This window comes from Poecilia reticulata, chromosome 4 (assembly GCF_904066995.2).
Source record: "Poecilia reticulata chromosome 4, P_reticulata-male-v2, whole genome shotgun sequence".
NCBI classification, from domain to species: domain Eukaryota; kingdom Metazoa; phylum Chordata; class Actinopteri; order Cyprinodontiformes; family Poeciliidae; genus Poecilia; species Poecilia reticulata.
The window spans coordinates 20,915,987-20,933,317 of record NC_088833.1 but is presented as its reverse complement, the minus strand read 5'-3'; the positions used below and the strand labels follow the sequence as shown (position 1 = coordinate 20,933,317).

The window sequence follows — 17,331 nt, the reverse complement described above, 5'->3', positions numbered from 1 at the left end:
GTGTGTGTGTGTGTGTGTGTGTGTGTGTGTGTGTGTGTGTGTGTGTGAGAGAGAGAGAGAGAAATATAAAAGTGTATACTGGTGGAGACTTAAGGGACTGGAAGGAGCTGGTATGGTGGGAAACATTTGTTTCCGAGTCGAACTGAAAGGGAACACGACGGAAGGTGACGAAAAATTCTAATAGTAAACCCTGAGTACAGACTTTCAGGCGTAGCATTCGCTTAAGCGGTTTGCCTACATGTAAATCCAAATATATAAACTAAACAACACAAAACTTTGCGTCTTAAAAACTTATGAGTTGATTTTGAAATTATGATGGGGATTGTGAATGTGGCTAAAGTAAAATTGCACCTGAAAACTAAGCTCTGGGGTAAAAATAACAAAACGGATGTTGTTGACGTTTCTTTCGGAGTAGTATCCGGTTAGGAAGACGGCTAGTTTCTGAGCGGAATCCTTGTACTCGGTGCATTTGCTCACTTTATATTCCAAACGACACAGGCCAACTTCACAGTTTAACAATGTGGACGCTTATTTTCAATATGTTTAGTATTCCAGGTAAAGCTGTTGCCATTACTACGGTTCTTTATTAGCATAGCTAGCTAATTAAGCTCTGACAAGTGCTCGGCTGCTGACGAAAGACGAAATACTGTCAAGCGGAGGAAATAATTAACTAGTTTCTTTAAACGCTAACTCACTGACAATGGGAACTTGTACTAATAGGACTCCTTTGTGTCATTTGGTATGGTTTTTGAATTATTTGGTTAATCTTATTTGGTATAAGTGAAGCTTAAAACAAGACTGTAAGCATTTCTGTTTTTATCGTTGGCCTAAATTACTAAGAGATTAGAATATTTCTTTGTATACTGAACCGTGGTTGTCAGTGTCATATTTGGCTTCATTTAACTGAGTGGGTTTGCTTGAATGCGGTGTATGAAAGTCGGTCTCTTGTCGCATGGGTTCAGGTGACAGCTTGGAAAGGTAAACAGGACCTGAAACTGCTTGCATTGCTCCGCCTCTCTTCTTTATTACTTTATAGAAACAACATTCCTCCCAACTTTCTGATTGCACTTAGTTGTCGGTAGCGCAAATTCACGAAGACATGATTGGACTTAAATGTGCTTGAAGGGTGCCATGGTGTCCATTTGGATTAGAGCAGTGGTAATGACTAAATATCTAACATAAAACTGCAGCTGAGTGCACATTGCTGCTATCATGTCAACACATCACAACATGCCGCCTGTTTTGAGCCTGTTGATGCTCTTCGGGACATTATGGTCTTATGGGGAGGCTATGTCGCGGGAAGAGAAACAAAAGTTTAGGTAAGTTACAGGAACACTGATTGTTGTATGATTAAAAAATAAAACCTGTTTAATCCTACAGAATTTCGCTAATTTTTGTGGTTTTACCAAAGGAACCAAGTGGTAGAGATGTTTGACCATGCATATCAGAATTACATGGTAAGTTTTGGTCCTACTTTCAAAAACAGTGAAGTATGAAGTTCTTGGCATGGAGTTCAAGGAATGTTTGTGTTTATTCTAGGACCATGCATACCCAGCAGACGAGCTGATGCCTCTGACTTGCAGAGGGAGAGTACGTGGCCTTGAACCCAGTCGAGGAGATGTGGATGATGCGCTTGGGAAGTAGGTAGCGTTCTGCCTTGCTGCCCCTCGGCCTAATTTGTTTTAATGGAAACAGTGATGCCGATATGATCCCACAGGGTCTAGCTTGATTGCTCACAGATGTCAGAGAGCAAGCTTCAAATTTGGATTGAATCTTTATACACTTGGCTTTTTTTAAAAAATTTTTATAACACATCAATGGCATAGTTTAACTGAGTAAGAAAAGCGCTGCAACTTATTTGGAAAAGTACAGGCAGAAAAATTATTTAACAGTAATGTGGGAGTGAAATGCAAAACTAATGTTGTGATATAATAATGATAAATACTTAAGTGTTGAAGCTCGCAAAACCCTGAAACTAACAGCTTGACGGGAATGCTGGTTACTTGTTTGCTTCGTTAAAAAAAGACCTACATAAAAATAAATAAGTCAATTAAAATAGTTGGCAGTTCAGTTGCTCTACTAGACGTGACTATTGTAGTGAAGCGTCATTTTGAATAAAAAAAGAGTTGATTTTATTTTTAGATATATGGCAACAAGGTGATGAATTTCAAATAACTTTTTTAATTGTCATTGCAATACATACTGTAAAACTCAGTAATAAAATAAAGTCTAAACTTTATTTGCTATTACAACAAAAGCACTCATTAACTTTGTTGGTTTATCTGCCAGGTTTTCTTTGACGCTAATAGACACCTTGGATACTTTGGTGGTGAGTATTGTTTCTTATGTTGTTAATATTTGGTAACCTTACATGATAAAAATTGAGCAAATTAACTGGAAAACTGTTTGACTATTGCAGGATTTTTTGCATAAGAATAGCTACTGTGACATTTCAACAAAATTAGTATTATAAGAATGGAGTAATTGAGCAGTAATTCTATACCAAAAAAAAAATAAAATCCCCAAATATTGATTATAAAATCAAGTAAATATAAGAAGTGGATAAAACCAAGTATGAATTTGTTTTATACAATCCTAAAAGTCTAGTTAAAAGGAAATAATATTCAAAATAAACCACTTCTTAATAATCGTGGAATTTTACATGCAACAAAATCAATCAAAGTAATCATAAACTACAAATTCAACAGAATTAACATCCTCATAGTTTCTCTGAAATTTTAAAACTGAACTTTATACTATCTTAAGGTCTGTAACTAAGGGTGATTTTTGGGTTATTTCTGCAGCTTCTGAACAAGACGACGGAGTTTGAAGCCGCCGTGAGGAGAGTCCTGTCTGATGTGCGGCTAGACAATGACATTGTGGTGTCGGTCTTTGAAACCAACATTCGAGTCCTTGGGTGAGATTCGATTGGTCTGCCTATGCATAAAAAAAAAAAGTTATCTTGCATTATTTATTTTAAATTATTGCAGTACTGAGTGCTTAAAACAGTGGATGTCAAATACAAAACAGAAGAGGCAGCAGCTTCTATTGCACTGATTTTTTTTTTTAAACTGTGGTCCCACAGGGGTCTTCTCGGTGGTCATTCTATGGCCGTGATGCTGAAGGACGGAGGACAGAACATGCAGTGGTACCAAGACGAGCTCCTGCATATGGCCAAAGACTTGGGACTGCGACTACTGCCAGCCTTTAACACCAGCAGCGGCCTGCCTTATCCCAGGGTGAGAGTCACTGCCACTCAATTTCATGTGGGGAGAATTTTTGCAATTTTCATTACAGCGTGATAGTAGCTCCATAAAGCAGAAATGATAATCTGTATTGGAAGTAGTTGGTAATTCATTCCAATTACCAACTACTCCATTTGCATGGAGATCTGTCTCAGTTCAAAACTTATTTGCATTTTCCACTTTGCTTCACCGGCTACAGCTGTTGTATCTCTAAACACATTTTCACGCTTGACTTGCTTCTGTGTGGAGTCTTGAAAATCTTTGTTTGATTATTATTATTATTTTTTTTTTTTCTGATTACAAGATAAACTTGAAACATGGCGTCAGGGGTCCAGAGACGAGAACCGGAACGGAAACGGACACCTGCACGGCATGCGCTGGCACCATGATCCTGGAGTTTGCTGCCTTAAGCCGCTTCACTGGGGACCCTGTGTTTGAGGTACAAATTAATATTCATGAAAATGTCATGCATGATATCCAACCCATAAAATCCCCACAAACCCACTTATAAGTAAACACTAATTTGAGTAAGAAACTGGTCTAATTAATAAAACACACTAAACTACCTTATGTAATGGTTTTTTTTTATGGTAATGGATACACAAGTTTATGACCTGCGGAATAGATATTTGCACAGGCAGCACTGAACAACTGCACCCTTTATGCAACGCAGCTTCTACGATATCACGTTCGCAGGAGATTATGAAATAAGACGGAAATAAGCTATCTGTTGAAACTTAATACAGTTTTAGCCAGATTTTACTTATTTTCACACTAATCACACCCAATAATTAGGAAATATACCTTCGTAAATCTGAAATCTGAAAATTGGCAGCTGCTGAACAAAATGACCTTTATTATGTAGCAATACTTATTAACGTAAGTTCTAGATTTGGTTGCATAAGATACATGTTCTGAAGTTTTAGGTTTTACTTGCAAAACTGTCAAAGAATGAACAAAATATTGGAGCTTACATAATTCAGAGTAAAGCAAAAAAAAAAAAACAAGCAAAAAAACCAGTAACTTGTATGAAACAATTTAATGAAAGTGATCAATCAATCAATCAATCAATCAATCAATCAATCAATCAATCAATCAATCAATCAATCAATCAATCAATCAATCAATCATTACTTTATTTTGGTAAATTGTCCACATTAAACACATGACACAAACAAACAACTCCCCCCCCCCCAAAAAAGCAAATAAACAAACAACAATAAACAAACCCATAATTTACCAAAAAAGGAATAGGCTGAAGCCAAGCTTATTCTTGCCTACCCTATTTTACCTGACAACCTACCAAGATATCTGACAAGCACCTGAAATAATAATAAAAAAAACTCTTGAAGCTCCTGACTGCCTTGGGTGCAGTTGTTTGCTTAAATGCAGATGTATTTTTCCCAGCAAATATTTGACTTGAGGTAGTGCAGTTGGAAAAACAAATACTGCAGGTGTTACTAATAACAGTCAAGCAGTACCTTATCTTCTGTCTTTTTTGAACCACCACCAAAATGTCTGTTGGCTTGGACCAACATGACTTGTTGCAAGCAGAGCACATGACATAGCTGCTGTGGATTTAATTTAGGAGTATCAGAAGAAGGGGGTTGAATACAAATGTTTGAACTGAGAAGTTCCACTGTTCTGTCTTTAGTCATAAAAAAATGAAAACCTTGCATCAGTTATTTATTTACTTAACAGTTATGTACTACATTGTGATGGTTGGTTACATCAAATCTAAACAAAATACTTTTAAAGTTTGTGATTGTAACTAGAACTGAAACTATTAATCCGATGATGAATCAATTATTGAAATATTCGTCAACTAATTTAGTGGTCTATTATACTGGAATATGCAGAGTAAAAAAGGGCATTTACTGAATGAACAACATAGTCAGAGTAGTAAATAAAACAAAACTGTACAATGTAAGAAGTAATCTTTCATCTGCAGATGATTTTTTTCTGCTCCAAATTATCAAGCATACAGTGAAGGAGTATTGCATTTTCTTTTCAATAAAATGTTCCTTTTCTTATTAAAAAAAAAGGAATTGAATTATTCATGTATTTGCATCTTTTATTGTATTTCTACTATTGTATGATAGTCAAAAAGAAATATCTGCTGAATGTGCCAATTTTTTAATCTGATTAATCGTCGGAATAATCGACAGAATAATATATTACTTAAATAATTGTTAGTTGCATCCATGTTCAAGGTACACATACTTTTGCAAGGAAGACTGTTTTGTCGTTTCAGCCGTAGACTGATTAATTTTCTTGGTGCGGCAGTAAACTGCTGAGCAAGCACAGAGTCAGTCAGTAATTCATTCACAGCAGAGAGCTACTGTAGATTTTGGATTTATAGTAACTTATTCTTCACGCGCTGACAGGACCATGCTCGGAGGGCGCTGGACTTTCTGTGGGAGAAGAGGCAGAGAAACAGCAACCTGGTGGGAACCACCATCAACATCCACTCAGGAGAGTGGGTCAGAAGAGGTGAGATGATGCAGAGTGTGGGGATGGGACCGAGTTGCAGACTGGTCATAGAGGAAAGGTTTAGCTTTCTGGTAAATTAAAAAGCAGATTAAAGATTTGAGTTGCCTTGAGAAAGTTAAAGGTCGGATGAGCACAAACGTTTTTGTACCTTGCATTGAAAATCCCGTTGAAAGCTGCCTTTCTCTTGCCGCTTGCAGACAGCGGAGTCGGAGCCGGAATAGACTCGTACTATGAATACCTGCTAAAGGCCTACATCCTCCTGGGAGACGACCGGTTTCTGCAGCGTTTTAATATCGTGAGGGCACACGCACGCACGCACGCACACACACACACACACACACACACACACACACACACACACACACACACACACATCGTTGAGTAAATCGATTCTTTCTCTGTCTTCAGAGCATTTGTCATAAGATCATCCCACACATGCTGACGCAATGCTATGCTTTTAAGCTTCTCTCTCAGGTCCTAAATAATTTTCCTCGCCATGCTTTTAAGGTCCCAGACATAATCTATCGATCTGTTTTGTATAATGAGTGATGCGAAGGTTTCGCACACATACATCCATTTATCCACTGTTAGAGGAGCTTCAGTGGTCTGATGTGAGAGTTTTCCCTCTTCTGTATTATTTTTCAGTAACGCGATTGGAAAATTTGACTTAAAGTAAACCTGTAGACAGACTTTTGTCACGCCCAATCAAACCATATTGGTTTTCCAGCATTAAGCTCTTAGTGAATAATACATTTCTCATTGATTGGTTCTTACTTAGCATGAAATATTTAATGAAGCTAGGAAGGCTTAACGTCACGATTTTAAGGGCGTTAAGCTCTTTAGTTTGTGAATGTTCATCTTCATACTCCATGCATCTAAAAGTCTTCTCTTCTATATTCCATTTCTCCTTCACACCTCCCATGTAGCACTATGCATCCATTATGAAGTATATCAGCCAGCCTCCTCTGCTGCTGGACGTCCACATCCACAAACCCCTGCTTCCTGCTCGCACCTGGATGGACTCTCTGCTGGCCTTCTTCCCTGGACTTCAGGTCCGACTAGAACCTGTTCTGCCGAATGGATCAGGTCGCCTGTTGGGTCTTTTTGGCGTTTCGTCGAAATGAATATACGTTGCGTGTGTTTCAGGTGTTGAAGGGAGATATCCGTCCTGCAATCGAGACTCACGAGATGTTGTACCAAGTTACCAAAAAACACAACTTCCTCCCAGAGGTAATCTGCTTCACTCTGTCAGATGCTGTGTGCTGGTTTCGAATTCTGCCACAAATGAAAGAATCAAATTATCACTTGTGGCCTGCGCAGGTGATAAAAGCAGCTCTTATTGCATGAGCCCATTTAGAAAGCCAGAAACCCAACTCTAAAATAAACCTCCGCTGATCATCCGCTGGATATGCGAGCAGGCGAGAAACAGTGTCTTGCGCACACTGACCTTCAGTCACATTTCATCGTATAAAACCCATAAACCTCTGTGTATTTCTTTTAGGATTTAAGTACAAAATTGTGAAGGGAACAGAAACGATTCGTTGTTCTCACAGTATGATGCTGCGACTGCCATGTTTCTCTGAGCATATTCTGTATGCCAAATTGATGTAAATAAACTCCTCTTAATGAAATGTTAGGATATAAATTCACATGTTTATCATGAAGTTGTGTATATGATTCAATAAATGGATACTAAACAGATGGAATTACAAACAGGAAACTCATACAGTTTAACGCTGTTATTCCCATCACTGCAGATCAGAGATAACCATGTGGGGAAGTTTAAAACAAGGTTAGGTTATGAAGCAAAATCCCAAGCTTTCAATATCTAACAGAAATCTGTTTAATTCGTCATCTTAAAATGCAAAGAATACGACTGAACTGCAGGTCTATCGAAACGTGACCATCCAACTTTATGAGTGCATGTTGGAGTTTCATCTGCTGGTCTCATTCTCTTTAACGTGCTGACCGCTGCGCCCTCCTCTGTCCGTCCTCAGGCCTTCACTACTGACTTCAGGGTGCACTGGGCTCAGCATCCCCTGAGGCCTGAATTCGCAGAGAGCACCTACTTCCTTTATAAGGTGACTTACCAAACGACTGCCTTAACGCTGTGTTTTCGCTGCCCTTGCAGAAATATCCATTACCATGCATCACTTTTGTGATTTACTCCACCTCAAGCAGCAAAGAAATCATTTTTTCCTAAGACTGTGCTCGACTGTAGCAGCTTCCACAGCTGACATATTGTCTTTTTCCAACCTGCTTCCTCCCATTTCCACCAGGCCACAGGAGACCCTTACTACCTGGAGGCAGGACGCACCATCCTGGACAACCTCAACCGGTTTGCTCGGGTTCCTTGCGGTTTTGCTGCTATGAAGGATGTCCGCACTGGGAGCCACGAAGACCGGTAAGTCCAAACAGATTCACGTTTTCTTTTTTTTGCAATGAAAATAAACTGAATAGAAGTGGTTGCAATATTTAGATATCTATTGTATATATGACAATACTTATCAAGGGATATTTGTGTTATCCAATTGTGGTTGTTATGCTGCAAACAAATTGTAGCTAAAGGAACTAAATCCTGCTTTATGCTTCACACCCCGTTTGTTTCTTTTCAGAATGGACTCGTTTTTCCTTGCCGAGATGTTTAAATACCTCTTCCTGCTGTTTGCTGAGGCAGAAGACATTCCCTTTGATGTAGAGGATTACGTCTTCACAACCGAGGCTCACTTACTGCCTCTGTCTCTCTCTACAGCCCCTAACGCCTCGTCCATTCCCTCAAACAAAACGGTAACCTAAAGAATATGTAAAAAAAAAAAAAACTTGACGGAAGCGTTGTGGCGCTTCCGGTAACGGCAAAAACCTTTGTGGACGTTTCAGTCCGACGAGGAGCTGGACGACTCCAACTTTGACTGGACGTGTCCCAACACCCGGCTCCTGTTTCCCGACCCCGCCTTTCCTCGCAGCCTGAGAGAACCGATTCGAAGTGCCGTCGACAAGAGCTGTCCCCGTCCTGCCCCGTACAGGTATGCAGATGCACAGGTTGAACCGGCTCCTGGCCCTTCGCATATCGGGTAACTGTGTCAGCTGCATCGCTCGTTTTCTGCTCCGGTTATAATTGTATTAATGTTTCTCATAAGAAGCCTGTCACAATAAGCAATAAATAAATTAATCGCATGATAAATTAAAAATGAAAATTGGACAGCAGTCATTTAAGAGATGTCCGACTTTAGTGTTGTGGAAAAGCCAGCATTTTCAGACACACTGCTAATACTGAGCATCCAGTACGATGTGGTTAGTTTGCACTATCTGCCACCTTTTCCTGTTTTTCCCACCTAACCTGAATGATTATTTTTTGAAGTAAAACTTTGGTTACAAAGACTTTAATTATTGTCGCTTTGGTTGTTTTGTTTGTTTTTGGACATTTAAAAGATCTTCTAGTTCCAGTGTAAAATGTTCTTTAGAAATTAAAGTTTTGTTCTTATATTTAAGTGGATATGCTTGCATTAATAAGCCATTATTATTATTATTATTATTATTATTATTATTATTATTATTATTATTATTAGTTGAAAATGGTCTCAAAATGACAATGCAGTCGTTTATTGCAACAATTTCTGGGACAATTTATTATCCGGCAGTACTTGTTATTGTGTCAGGCTTCGTAATGTACAAGTAAATATGCATTTTATTAATTACCCTTTACTCCCCTTTTAGGGAACCTGGAATGGGCCGTCCTCCCCTGAGGGCTCAGGACTTTATGGCAAACAACCCTGAACATCTGGAGCTGCTTCGACGGATGGGAGTCAGTCTCATCCACCTGAAAGATGGCAGGGTGCAGCTGGTCCAGCATGCTACACAGGTTAACACCGCAGCAGGACCACGCAGCAGATGGCTGATTCTCATTAAAACTAGCATACAGTTTATCCGTTTATTCCTGGCAGATAGAATTGTATCACACCTGTGTTATTTTCGGTGTCTTCCCGGCTGAGTCCTTTAACGACGGCTGTCTCCTCTCCCACTCTGTGCGCACCTACGCCTAGGCTGTGAGCGCAGTGGCAGCAGAGGACGGCGTGCGTTTCATGCAGGAGATGATGGAGCTGTCGAGCCAGCAGCAGAAGGAGCAGCTGCCTCCCAGAGCCATCCAGATCGTCTCCCATCCGTTCTTTGGTAGAGTGGTGCTGACTGCGGGACCGGCGCAGTTTGGCACCGACCTCTCCAAAAGTTCCACAGGGGTAAGTTTTTCTGTCTGCCAAAGGTGTAAATAAACGTTTCTCTGTTTTTAGTTTATTTTTGTGTTATTTTCCATTAGTTGGAAAAAAAAACATATTCTGAGCAGTAATTGAGCCAAAAATGAGTAGTTTGATGAAACACAAATCTTACACACAAAAGTCAATGTAGTTTACCATAAGTAACTAAGCATCAACCAATTCATATATTTTTTTATTTAAAACATGAGTAACTACTTAACTGTATGTAAAATATTTCTATCATTGAATAAAAAGGCTTAATTATTTTTGCAGAATGTGGCAATTTTTTAAATGTAATAAATCATTTAATTGTCAGAATAGTCTATAAAATAATCAATTACTTTTATATGTATTTATATATAGAAAGAGAAAGAGAAGGAGGGATGGATAGAGATAGATATGTTTTACTTTAAGATAAGGACCAGCACAAATTAGTGCATTAACTTTAAAGTGAAAGGAAAATGATACAAGTACAAGAAAATGCAATGCTGCGACAATATAATGCACACCACACTTCAATTATTACTCTGTATCATAAAATTCTCATACATAACATAAAGTTTGTGGTTTTGCTTGTGCAAAATATGCAACACTTAAAGATGGATTTGTACTGTTATTCAACATTGCATCTTAGCTCTTTTCGTGTTTCGTGCAGGTACGGGGCTTCGTCACTGTGGCCGAGCCGTACAGCGGCTGCAGCGAGATCACCAATGCTGAGTACGTCCAGGGCCACATCGCCTTGCTGCAGCGCGGTCAGTGCATGTTTGCGGAGAAGGCCCGGAACATCCAGAAGGCCGGCGCCATCGGAGGCATAGTCATCGGTCAGTGCAGACAGCAAGCTGCCCGAGACAGATGCTGACTACTCTGTGACTAGATTAGTGAGCAATAACTGGATTAGCTTTGAAGACATCCAGTCTGGTAGGCCGCTGCACCCAACATGATGGCTTATCGTTTAAACGGAGCTTTGTAGGAGCAACAGGGCTTTATTAAACTTCCTTCTATATTTATGACATTTTCAATATTTCCTTTTTAATAAAAGAGTGCTATAATAAGTGCAGTAAAATAATAATTTAAAAAAAGCATATACCGTATTTTCCGCACTATAAGGCGCACCTAAAAACCTTCAATTTCCTCAAAAGCCGACAGTGCGCCTTATAATCCGGTGCACCTTATATATGGACCAATATTGAGCCACAACAGGTTCAACTACGGTAAACGGCCGCCGACTTCATTTTCCCCCGTAGAAGAAGAAGTGCGCGGTGCATGCTGGGATAGTTGTCAGAACGCTGGTTTGTTAATAAAGTTTGATAATAAATTTAAAGTCAGGGGTGGAGGGGCAGGGGAAGAGAGACAGAGACTGCGGCGGCGGCAGTGTGTCGGTTGGTCTGTTACCCAGAAAGCAGTTGGGCACAATATCGCAACACCGTGAGTGAAACAAAGACTGGGGCAGCCTACTATATAAAGTACTCGGGTACCACTTCTTTACAAATGTGGATGTGTAATAATAGAGTACGGAACAAATTGGTAACCCAAACTGAAGCGTCTATTATATGCGCCTTATAATGCGGTGCGCCTTATAGTGCGGAAAATACGGTAGTTTGGTAAAGCTGTGCCTCACTAACTTGTGTTTTTGCTTTCAGATGACAACGAGGGCAGCAGCAGCGACACGGCTCCTCTGTTCCAGATGGCCGGAGACGGCCGCAGCACGGACGACATCACGCTGCCCCTCCTCTTCCTGTTTCATAAGGAGGGGAACATCCTGCTGGAGGCGCTGAAGGAGTACAGAGAGGTGGAGGTGTTGCTGAGCGACAAAGCCAGAGACAGAGGTGCGACGTTGTTCCTTTCCTTGAGCGCCAAACTTCACATATCATTCATTACAAGTCTGATCACGTCACTGTGCTCCACTCTCCCCATCAGCCGAGCCTCATTATGTGCTTAGCTGTGTATAACAAAACACGGGGGGGGGATGTAAATGATTTAAGGAATTATTCAAAGGCACCCAACCCCCTGCGGTTATAATGAGACATGATGGAGCAGATTCGTCACCTCATATCCAAGTCTTTTTCTGATTATTTTTTTTCTCTGCCTTGTAACCTTACCTTTTTTTACCCTTCTACCTGCTTTCTGTTCCTTACTTGCTGCCTTCACTCCTGTTGATGAGCAGCAGCCATATTCAAAGATAAACCTCTTCCTGGGAGCCTGATTGAGGGCAGTAAGTGATCTCTTCTTTTCCCACTTTGTCTATTCCTCTTCTCTTCAAGTTAAACTGGAACATTTGCATCCACATATCCATGTAAACTAACATCTCAGTTTCAGGTGTTTATGATTAATATGAAACTGGCTGAACAAACCCAGATCAGTTGTGATCATAATCTGAAAACAGGAGCATCCATCCATTTCTTTTACCTATGCATCCATCCATCTGTCTGTTCTTCCTCCCTTCCTCAACAAATGGGTTGCCTGGATATTTGAGTGTAATAAAAATGTGAAATGAAATCGGTGTGGGATTTGGAAACCAGCATTAGTGATTCCTGCATGTATCCGTCTGCGATGTAGTTATTTCTTTAAAAGTGAAAACTGCTCAGTTACAATCAGCTGTATTTTTAGAATCAGGACAAACACTGCTGCCAGCTTTAGTTAAAAAAAAAATCACAGTGCTGTTGTTTTTTTTTCCATTTATCAGTTGGCTCTCAGTTTGGCTGCGCAGCTATGTGAGGAAGGCTATATCCTGCAGGAAACATGACTCACGATCAGCACCATGCTGTTCGAGTTTGACAGCCTCTTTATAAAAACTGTTCTATTTTTGACCTGGAATGGAAGCGTGTGTGGATTTCTGGCAGAAAAAATAAAAAGTATGTGTGACTTGTACTCATTTTTATGCAAAACGCCTCATCTCACACCCGTGCTTCCTGCCTAGGTGCGGATGTGCAAGAAGAGGAGGAGGACTGTCAAACTGAGGCAACGACTCCCACTTCATTTGAACCCGATAGCCAGTCGCAAATGAGCACGGAGGAGTTGGATGAATCGGCCCCTGAGGAAGTTACTCCTGCTCAGGAGGAGGTGAGCCCTGCGGCGGAAGTCATAAAAGAAGAGGAGGAAAAAGCCCTAGATCCACAGGCGGAAACGGCTCGGCCCAAAGAGGAGAGAGACTCCGAGACGACGGAAGAGCCTCGAGGTGACACGGACTCCAGCAGCCAGTCAGTGGACGAGCTGCTGGCTGATTGGCGGGAAGACTTGGAGGCTTTCAAGCAGATGGAGAAGGATGAGCTCTGACAGGCGTTAGACACATATTTGCTCTTCAACTGTGGGTTTACCACAGCGTAGGGAGAGAAGAGGGGACATTCACACAGAGGGAGTTGTCTTAAAAGGTGTATTTTACCATCTGCGAAAGGTTTTACCTGCAAAGGCAGAGCCCCTTTGCTGTAACTGTGGGAGTCATTTGATAGATAATGAGTTAAGAGACCATGGGTCTTACCTCACTTTCTGGAACAGTTTCTGTCTGTGCGTTCTTTTGTTTTTTAATGACTCGGACCAGATCGCTTGAAACTGTACGTAACTGTACTGTATTTTCCAATCTGTTTCTTCCTACTCTTGTTTTTCCTGTCTATGCATTTCTGACCATTTTTACTCAGTTGAACTTCCTTCTCAGTCGTAAATTCATTGACCAACTGATTCTATTTGAGAGTGCAGATTACATGTGATTTAACATTTAATGTTTTGATTTTGGGGCTCATCACATACTTTCGTTAGAGTAAAAAGAAACAACTAATTATTATGGGGGAAGATTGGTAAGATAAATATATTTTTATGGTTGTATGTCTGATAAGATCACAAAACCTATCATTTCTTGAGCATATATATATATATATATATATATATATATGATAAGATATGTAAATATTTATTTGCCCAGATAGACTGACTGAAAGACTACAGTGTTTTTTGCCCAGTCACTGACCTCCAAACAGAAACAACATTCTCTGGACCACATTGGAGCAAAACCTGCTCTCTGCGTTAAAGCGCAACCACAGGCCGCCACTGGAGGGCGCTGGAAGAACTGATTCTCACTCTGGACTCTGGAAGAAGCAGAGATCAATGAGTTGAAAGGATGAGATTCAATAAAGATCGAAAACTAAGTTGTCTTAATCTTTTTAAGCTCATTGTGTTTTTCAGTGAAACCTTTTACTCAGTTTGCTGCTTGAGATTGTTTGGAGAATTTCTTTTAAATGTGAATAATTACACATTAGGGAGACGGCATGGTTGAAACCAAGTAGGTGGAAAAAGCTGTCATAAATCTGAGAAATAATAGCGAGCACATCTTGACATCAAAATAATGGGAATGTTTGAGTCAAGGCTGAAGGCTTTCAAATCGCTTCTTTCCGACATACGTTTCTATAAACAGTGGGCGGACGCCCACATCAAATCACTTGACTCAACATGACACACATGTAATTGGAAAATTCTCAGTATGCACCATGGCATTATAGTCTTATGAAAGAGTGCTGAGACAGAAAAATTTATGTTAAATAAAAATATATATTACTATAGTCTTACCTTTCTGTGAATTTCTATAGATTTAAGTTAAAATACTGCTAAAATAAACAGAAATAGGAAGTAATGGGAAGTGAGTTCATATCTTACAAATTATTAACAAGAGTATGAATTGGACTGTCACGTTGATGGGCGCTAACCAGACAGTCAAAAACTGTCAAAAGTTGTTTGCAAATACCAGCTGATCAGCTTGACTGTTGTGGTTTTGGTGACGCTGTCAACTCAAATGCAGAAGAAGAATAAATAGAGGGGTTTTATTTTTTCCATCACACTTTTTTAAAAACTATTTAGTGAAATCCAGCTGTCTTTACTGTCAATGTATATGTATTTTTTAAAGATAAATTAATCATTAGTTGTTGTTTTTTTTAAAACAGAAACGTTGATTCAAATAAACTCAATCAGCTAATTTTGTATGGAGCACAATTCTATTATAAATACTGAGTGAAATCATTAATGTTTTAATTAGTCAAAACTGGGAATGAAAACAGCTAATTAACTGAATGCCAGGAATTAAAAATGTAATCAGTAAAATCTATAACAACAAAAAAATCTAAATCTAATCAAACTTCTAATTATTTCACACAACCCTGTTGCACATAGAGGACCAAAAGTGCATTGAATAAATGATGTAATTTCTGCTTTAATATGTTACTTTACTCAGTTGAACTTCTTCTTGAAAAAATATGGAATTAAAATGTTTATTAGAAAAAATTAAATAAAAATGATAGTGTCATTAGTCATTTTATGACCCGAGTCAATTTGTTACCTTAATAAATTGTTAAAATTGGGAATAAAAATATAAAGTTAATAAAATATGTATCTTGCTACCAAAAAGTCACAATTTACTTAATTGTTTTGTGTGTTTTAGAGGGGCATGAGAAGTTTTTTGTGATGATTTTTTACATTAAATATTTTATTAATTAAATTATCAATCATATTTGTCCACACACTGCTAACACCCTCCCCTGCTCTCTGCTAAGCACTAGCTCCTCCTCCACAGCAGAGCCTGAAGCGCAGGCTAGTAAACATGGGCCACCGATGATGGTGGATAAACAGTTTTCCTGTTATGTTAGGTTATTTCTTCTTCATTGGCACAGTAGCAGCAAAACATCAGTCTTGAACGTGAATGTGCTGTGAGGGAGGTCGTGAGGAGGTCTCACAGTGCCAAGACCTTCATCCTGACTTGACCCTGATTAGTTGTTTTTGACCTGTGCATTTCTGCAGGTGGCAGTCGGACCACAAGGAGGAGGCAGAGGAGCTTGTTTTATTTTTCAGGGTTTTATTATTTTTTTTTTCATTATTTTTATCTTTCTCATATTATTATACTGTCAGGACATAGTAACAATTTTAACAAATGTGTAAAAACTTTTTTTTTTTTTTTTAAATAAAAGTTACATATCGCAGCTTTAACAGTTTATGAATCACTGAGTTGTGGCACTTTTGGTCCTCCTTACTCCATTGAGACAATTCTATAATTTTTTTTCATCAGGTTGCAAGTTTTTTTTCTACTTATGTCTACAAATGAACTTTCATGAAAAATGTGTTAGCCTTAAACCCCGACCCTCAAAACTGCACGCATTAGTTTCCTTAATATTCGGTTAATTCCTGCCACTATTTGAATTATTTATTTCCAGTCACTTTGGTCAAATTAGACTATTGGATCCCTCGCATTTGAAAGAGATGTGATCCAACCCTCAGCCCCAGTCACTGCCGACTCCAGAAGCTCTGAGCAGCTAAGCTCCAGCAGTGATTGGTGAGTCGGTGGGGTAAGATGGCTGCATTGCTGCGCGCCGCGCATTAGTGGCATCCTGGTGAAATGACGCAGGCCACAGTTTACGTTCAGTCCTCTCAGCTCTCAGCTTCCCAGTCTCCATAGCTCCGCTCTCACCCCCCCGGCACACAGCCCCGGAAGACCGTACTGTCTGGCTGTTCCTCCAGTGGACCGAGCCACACCGGTTCCTCTGAAGTAAGTACAAACGTGAGTTACTTTCCAGTGGTCTCACAAAGGTGCAGTTTATGCCCCAGTCAGAGCCACGTTGTGGGTAATTTCTCGCTGTTTCCTGAGTGAGCCGTGATTATCCGGCGCTCTCCTTCGTCCGCGCACACGGAGCTTCGCATTTTGTTGTCCGCGGGGGTCCTACAGACAACACGACTGCTGCTTTTGATGTTATTTTTTACGCTTTAATTACGACAGGAGAAGAAGCGAAAGTGAGACGTGCTTTGGACCGTCTGTGTGACGGACCGGGGGTTGGGGGTGGAGGGAGGCTGCCTCGGACAGCTTTGCCTCGGCGCAGTTCAAATTTTCCACTCATCCTGGTTGGCTGTGCCACCCTGTCCCGCTGCTCTCTGAGGCCGACTGTTTCAGGACGGACAGAGGGGAGACCTGTGCACGGCGAGGCTGCAGGCCGTTCACACACTGAGGAAGTCCAACCGCACACAGACTCGGGTTGAACCCCGCTCCCCCGCCGATCTGCCTTGCCCTGGGGGGAAACAAAGCGCCCAGTGTCTCCCTGTGATGCAGCCCGGACACAGCTGCTCGAGCCTCGGGGCTGCACGGGTCTGCATGCCGCTGCTCCTGTACAGAGACCCTCGTGACTTACGAATGCCCCCTCGGCTCTTCGGCGTCTTATATCGAGCCGCTGCGCGTCTTTGTTGGTCATTTCTGTTGTTGTTTATGCAGAGCTGCTCCAAGGTTGTATGAAAAACCCTAAGCCGATTTCACGTTGGGTCCCCCAAACCCCGGAATTTAAGCTCACCAGCTACTCCAGCACAACTCAACAACAAATTAAAGATAT

At 40.4% G+C, this 17,331-nt stretch overlaps 2 protein-coding genes across 4 annotated transcripts in view; both read left to right on the top strand.

Annotated features, from left to right (window-relative positions):
* The first annotated feature begins 371 nt into the window (after positions 1–371).
* On the top strand, positions 372–14,121 carry edem3 (ER degradation enhancer, mannosidase alpha-like 3). 2 transcript variants are annotated; one of them, XM_008407094.3, is made up of 21 exons: positions 372–1,319; positions 1,412–1,457; positions 1,540–1,640; positions 2,290–2,329; positions 2,805–2,917; positions 3,086–3,239; positions 3,550–3,684; positions 5,633–5,738; positions 5,936–6,033; positions 6,665–6,790; positions 6,885–6,968; positions 7,736–7,819; positions 8,018–8,142; positions 8,354–8,525; positions 8,616–8,761; positions 9,453–9,597; positions 9,779–9,970; positions 10,641–10,806; positions 11,626–11,811; positions 12,150–12,197; positions 12,903–14,121. In XM_008407094.3, the coding sequence occupies exons 1-21, from the start codon at positions 1,213–1,215 to the stop codon at positions 13,256–13,258; spliced, it is 2,730 nt and encodes a 909-aa protein (XP_008405316.1). In that variant the 5' UTR covers positions 372–1,212; the 3' UTR covers positions 13,259–14,121. The 2 variants fall into 2 exon arrangements, with proteins under 2 accessions (XP_008405316.1, XP_008405317.1); XM_008407095.3 differs by lacking the exon at positions 12,150–12,197 and having other exon boundaries at positions 374–1,319.
* Positions 14,122–16,254: 2,133 nt separating this feature from the next.
* LOC103463620 (uncharacterized protein C1orf21 homolog) overlaps positions 16,255–17,331 on the top strand; it is a 34,389-nt gene continuing 33,312 nt past the window's right edge. The window contains exon 1 of one of the 2 annotated variants that reach the window (XM_008407092.3): positions 16,255–16,514. The gene's annotated coding sequence lies outside the window, so the exon portion shown is untranslated. The remainder of the gene's footprint in view (positions 16,515–17,331) is intronic. The other variant, XM_008407091.3, reaches the window with a different exon arrangement.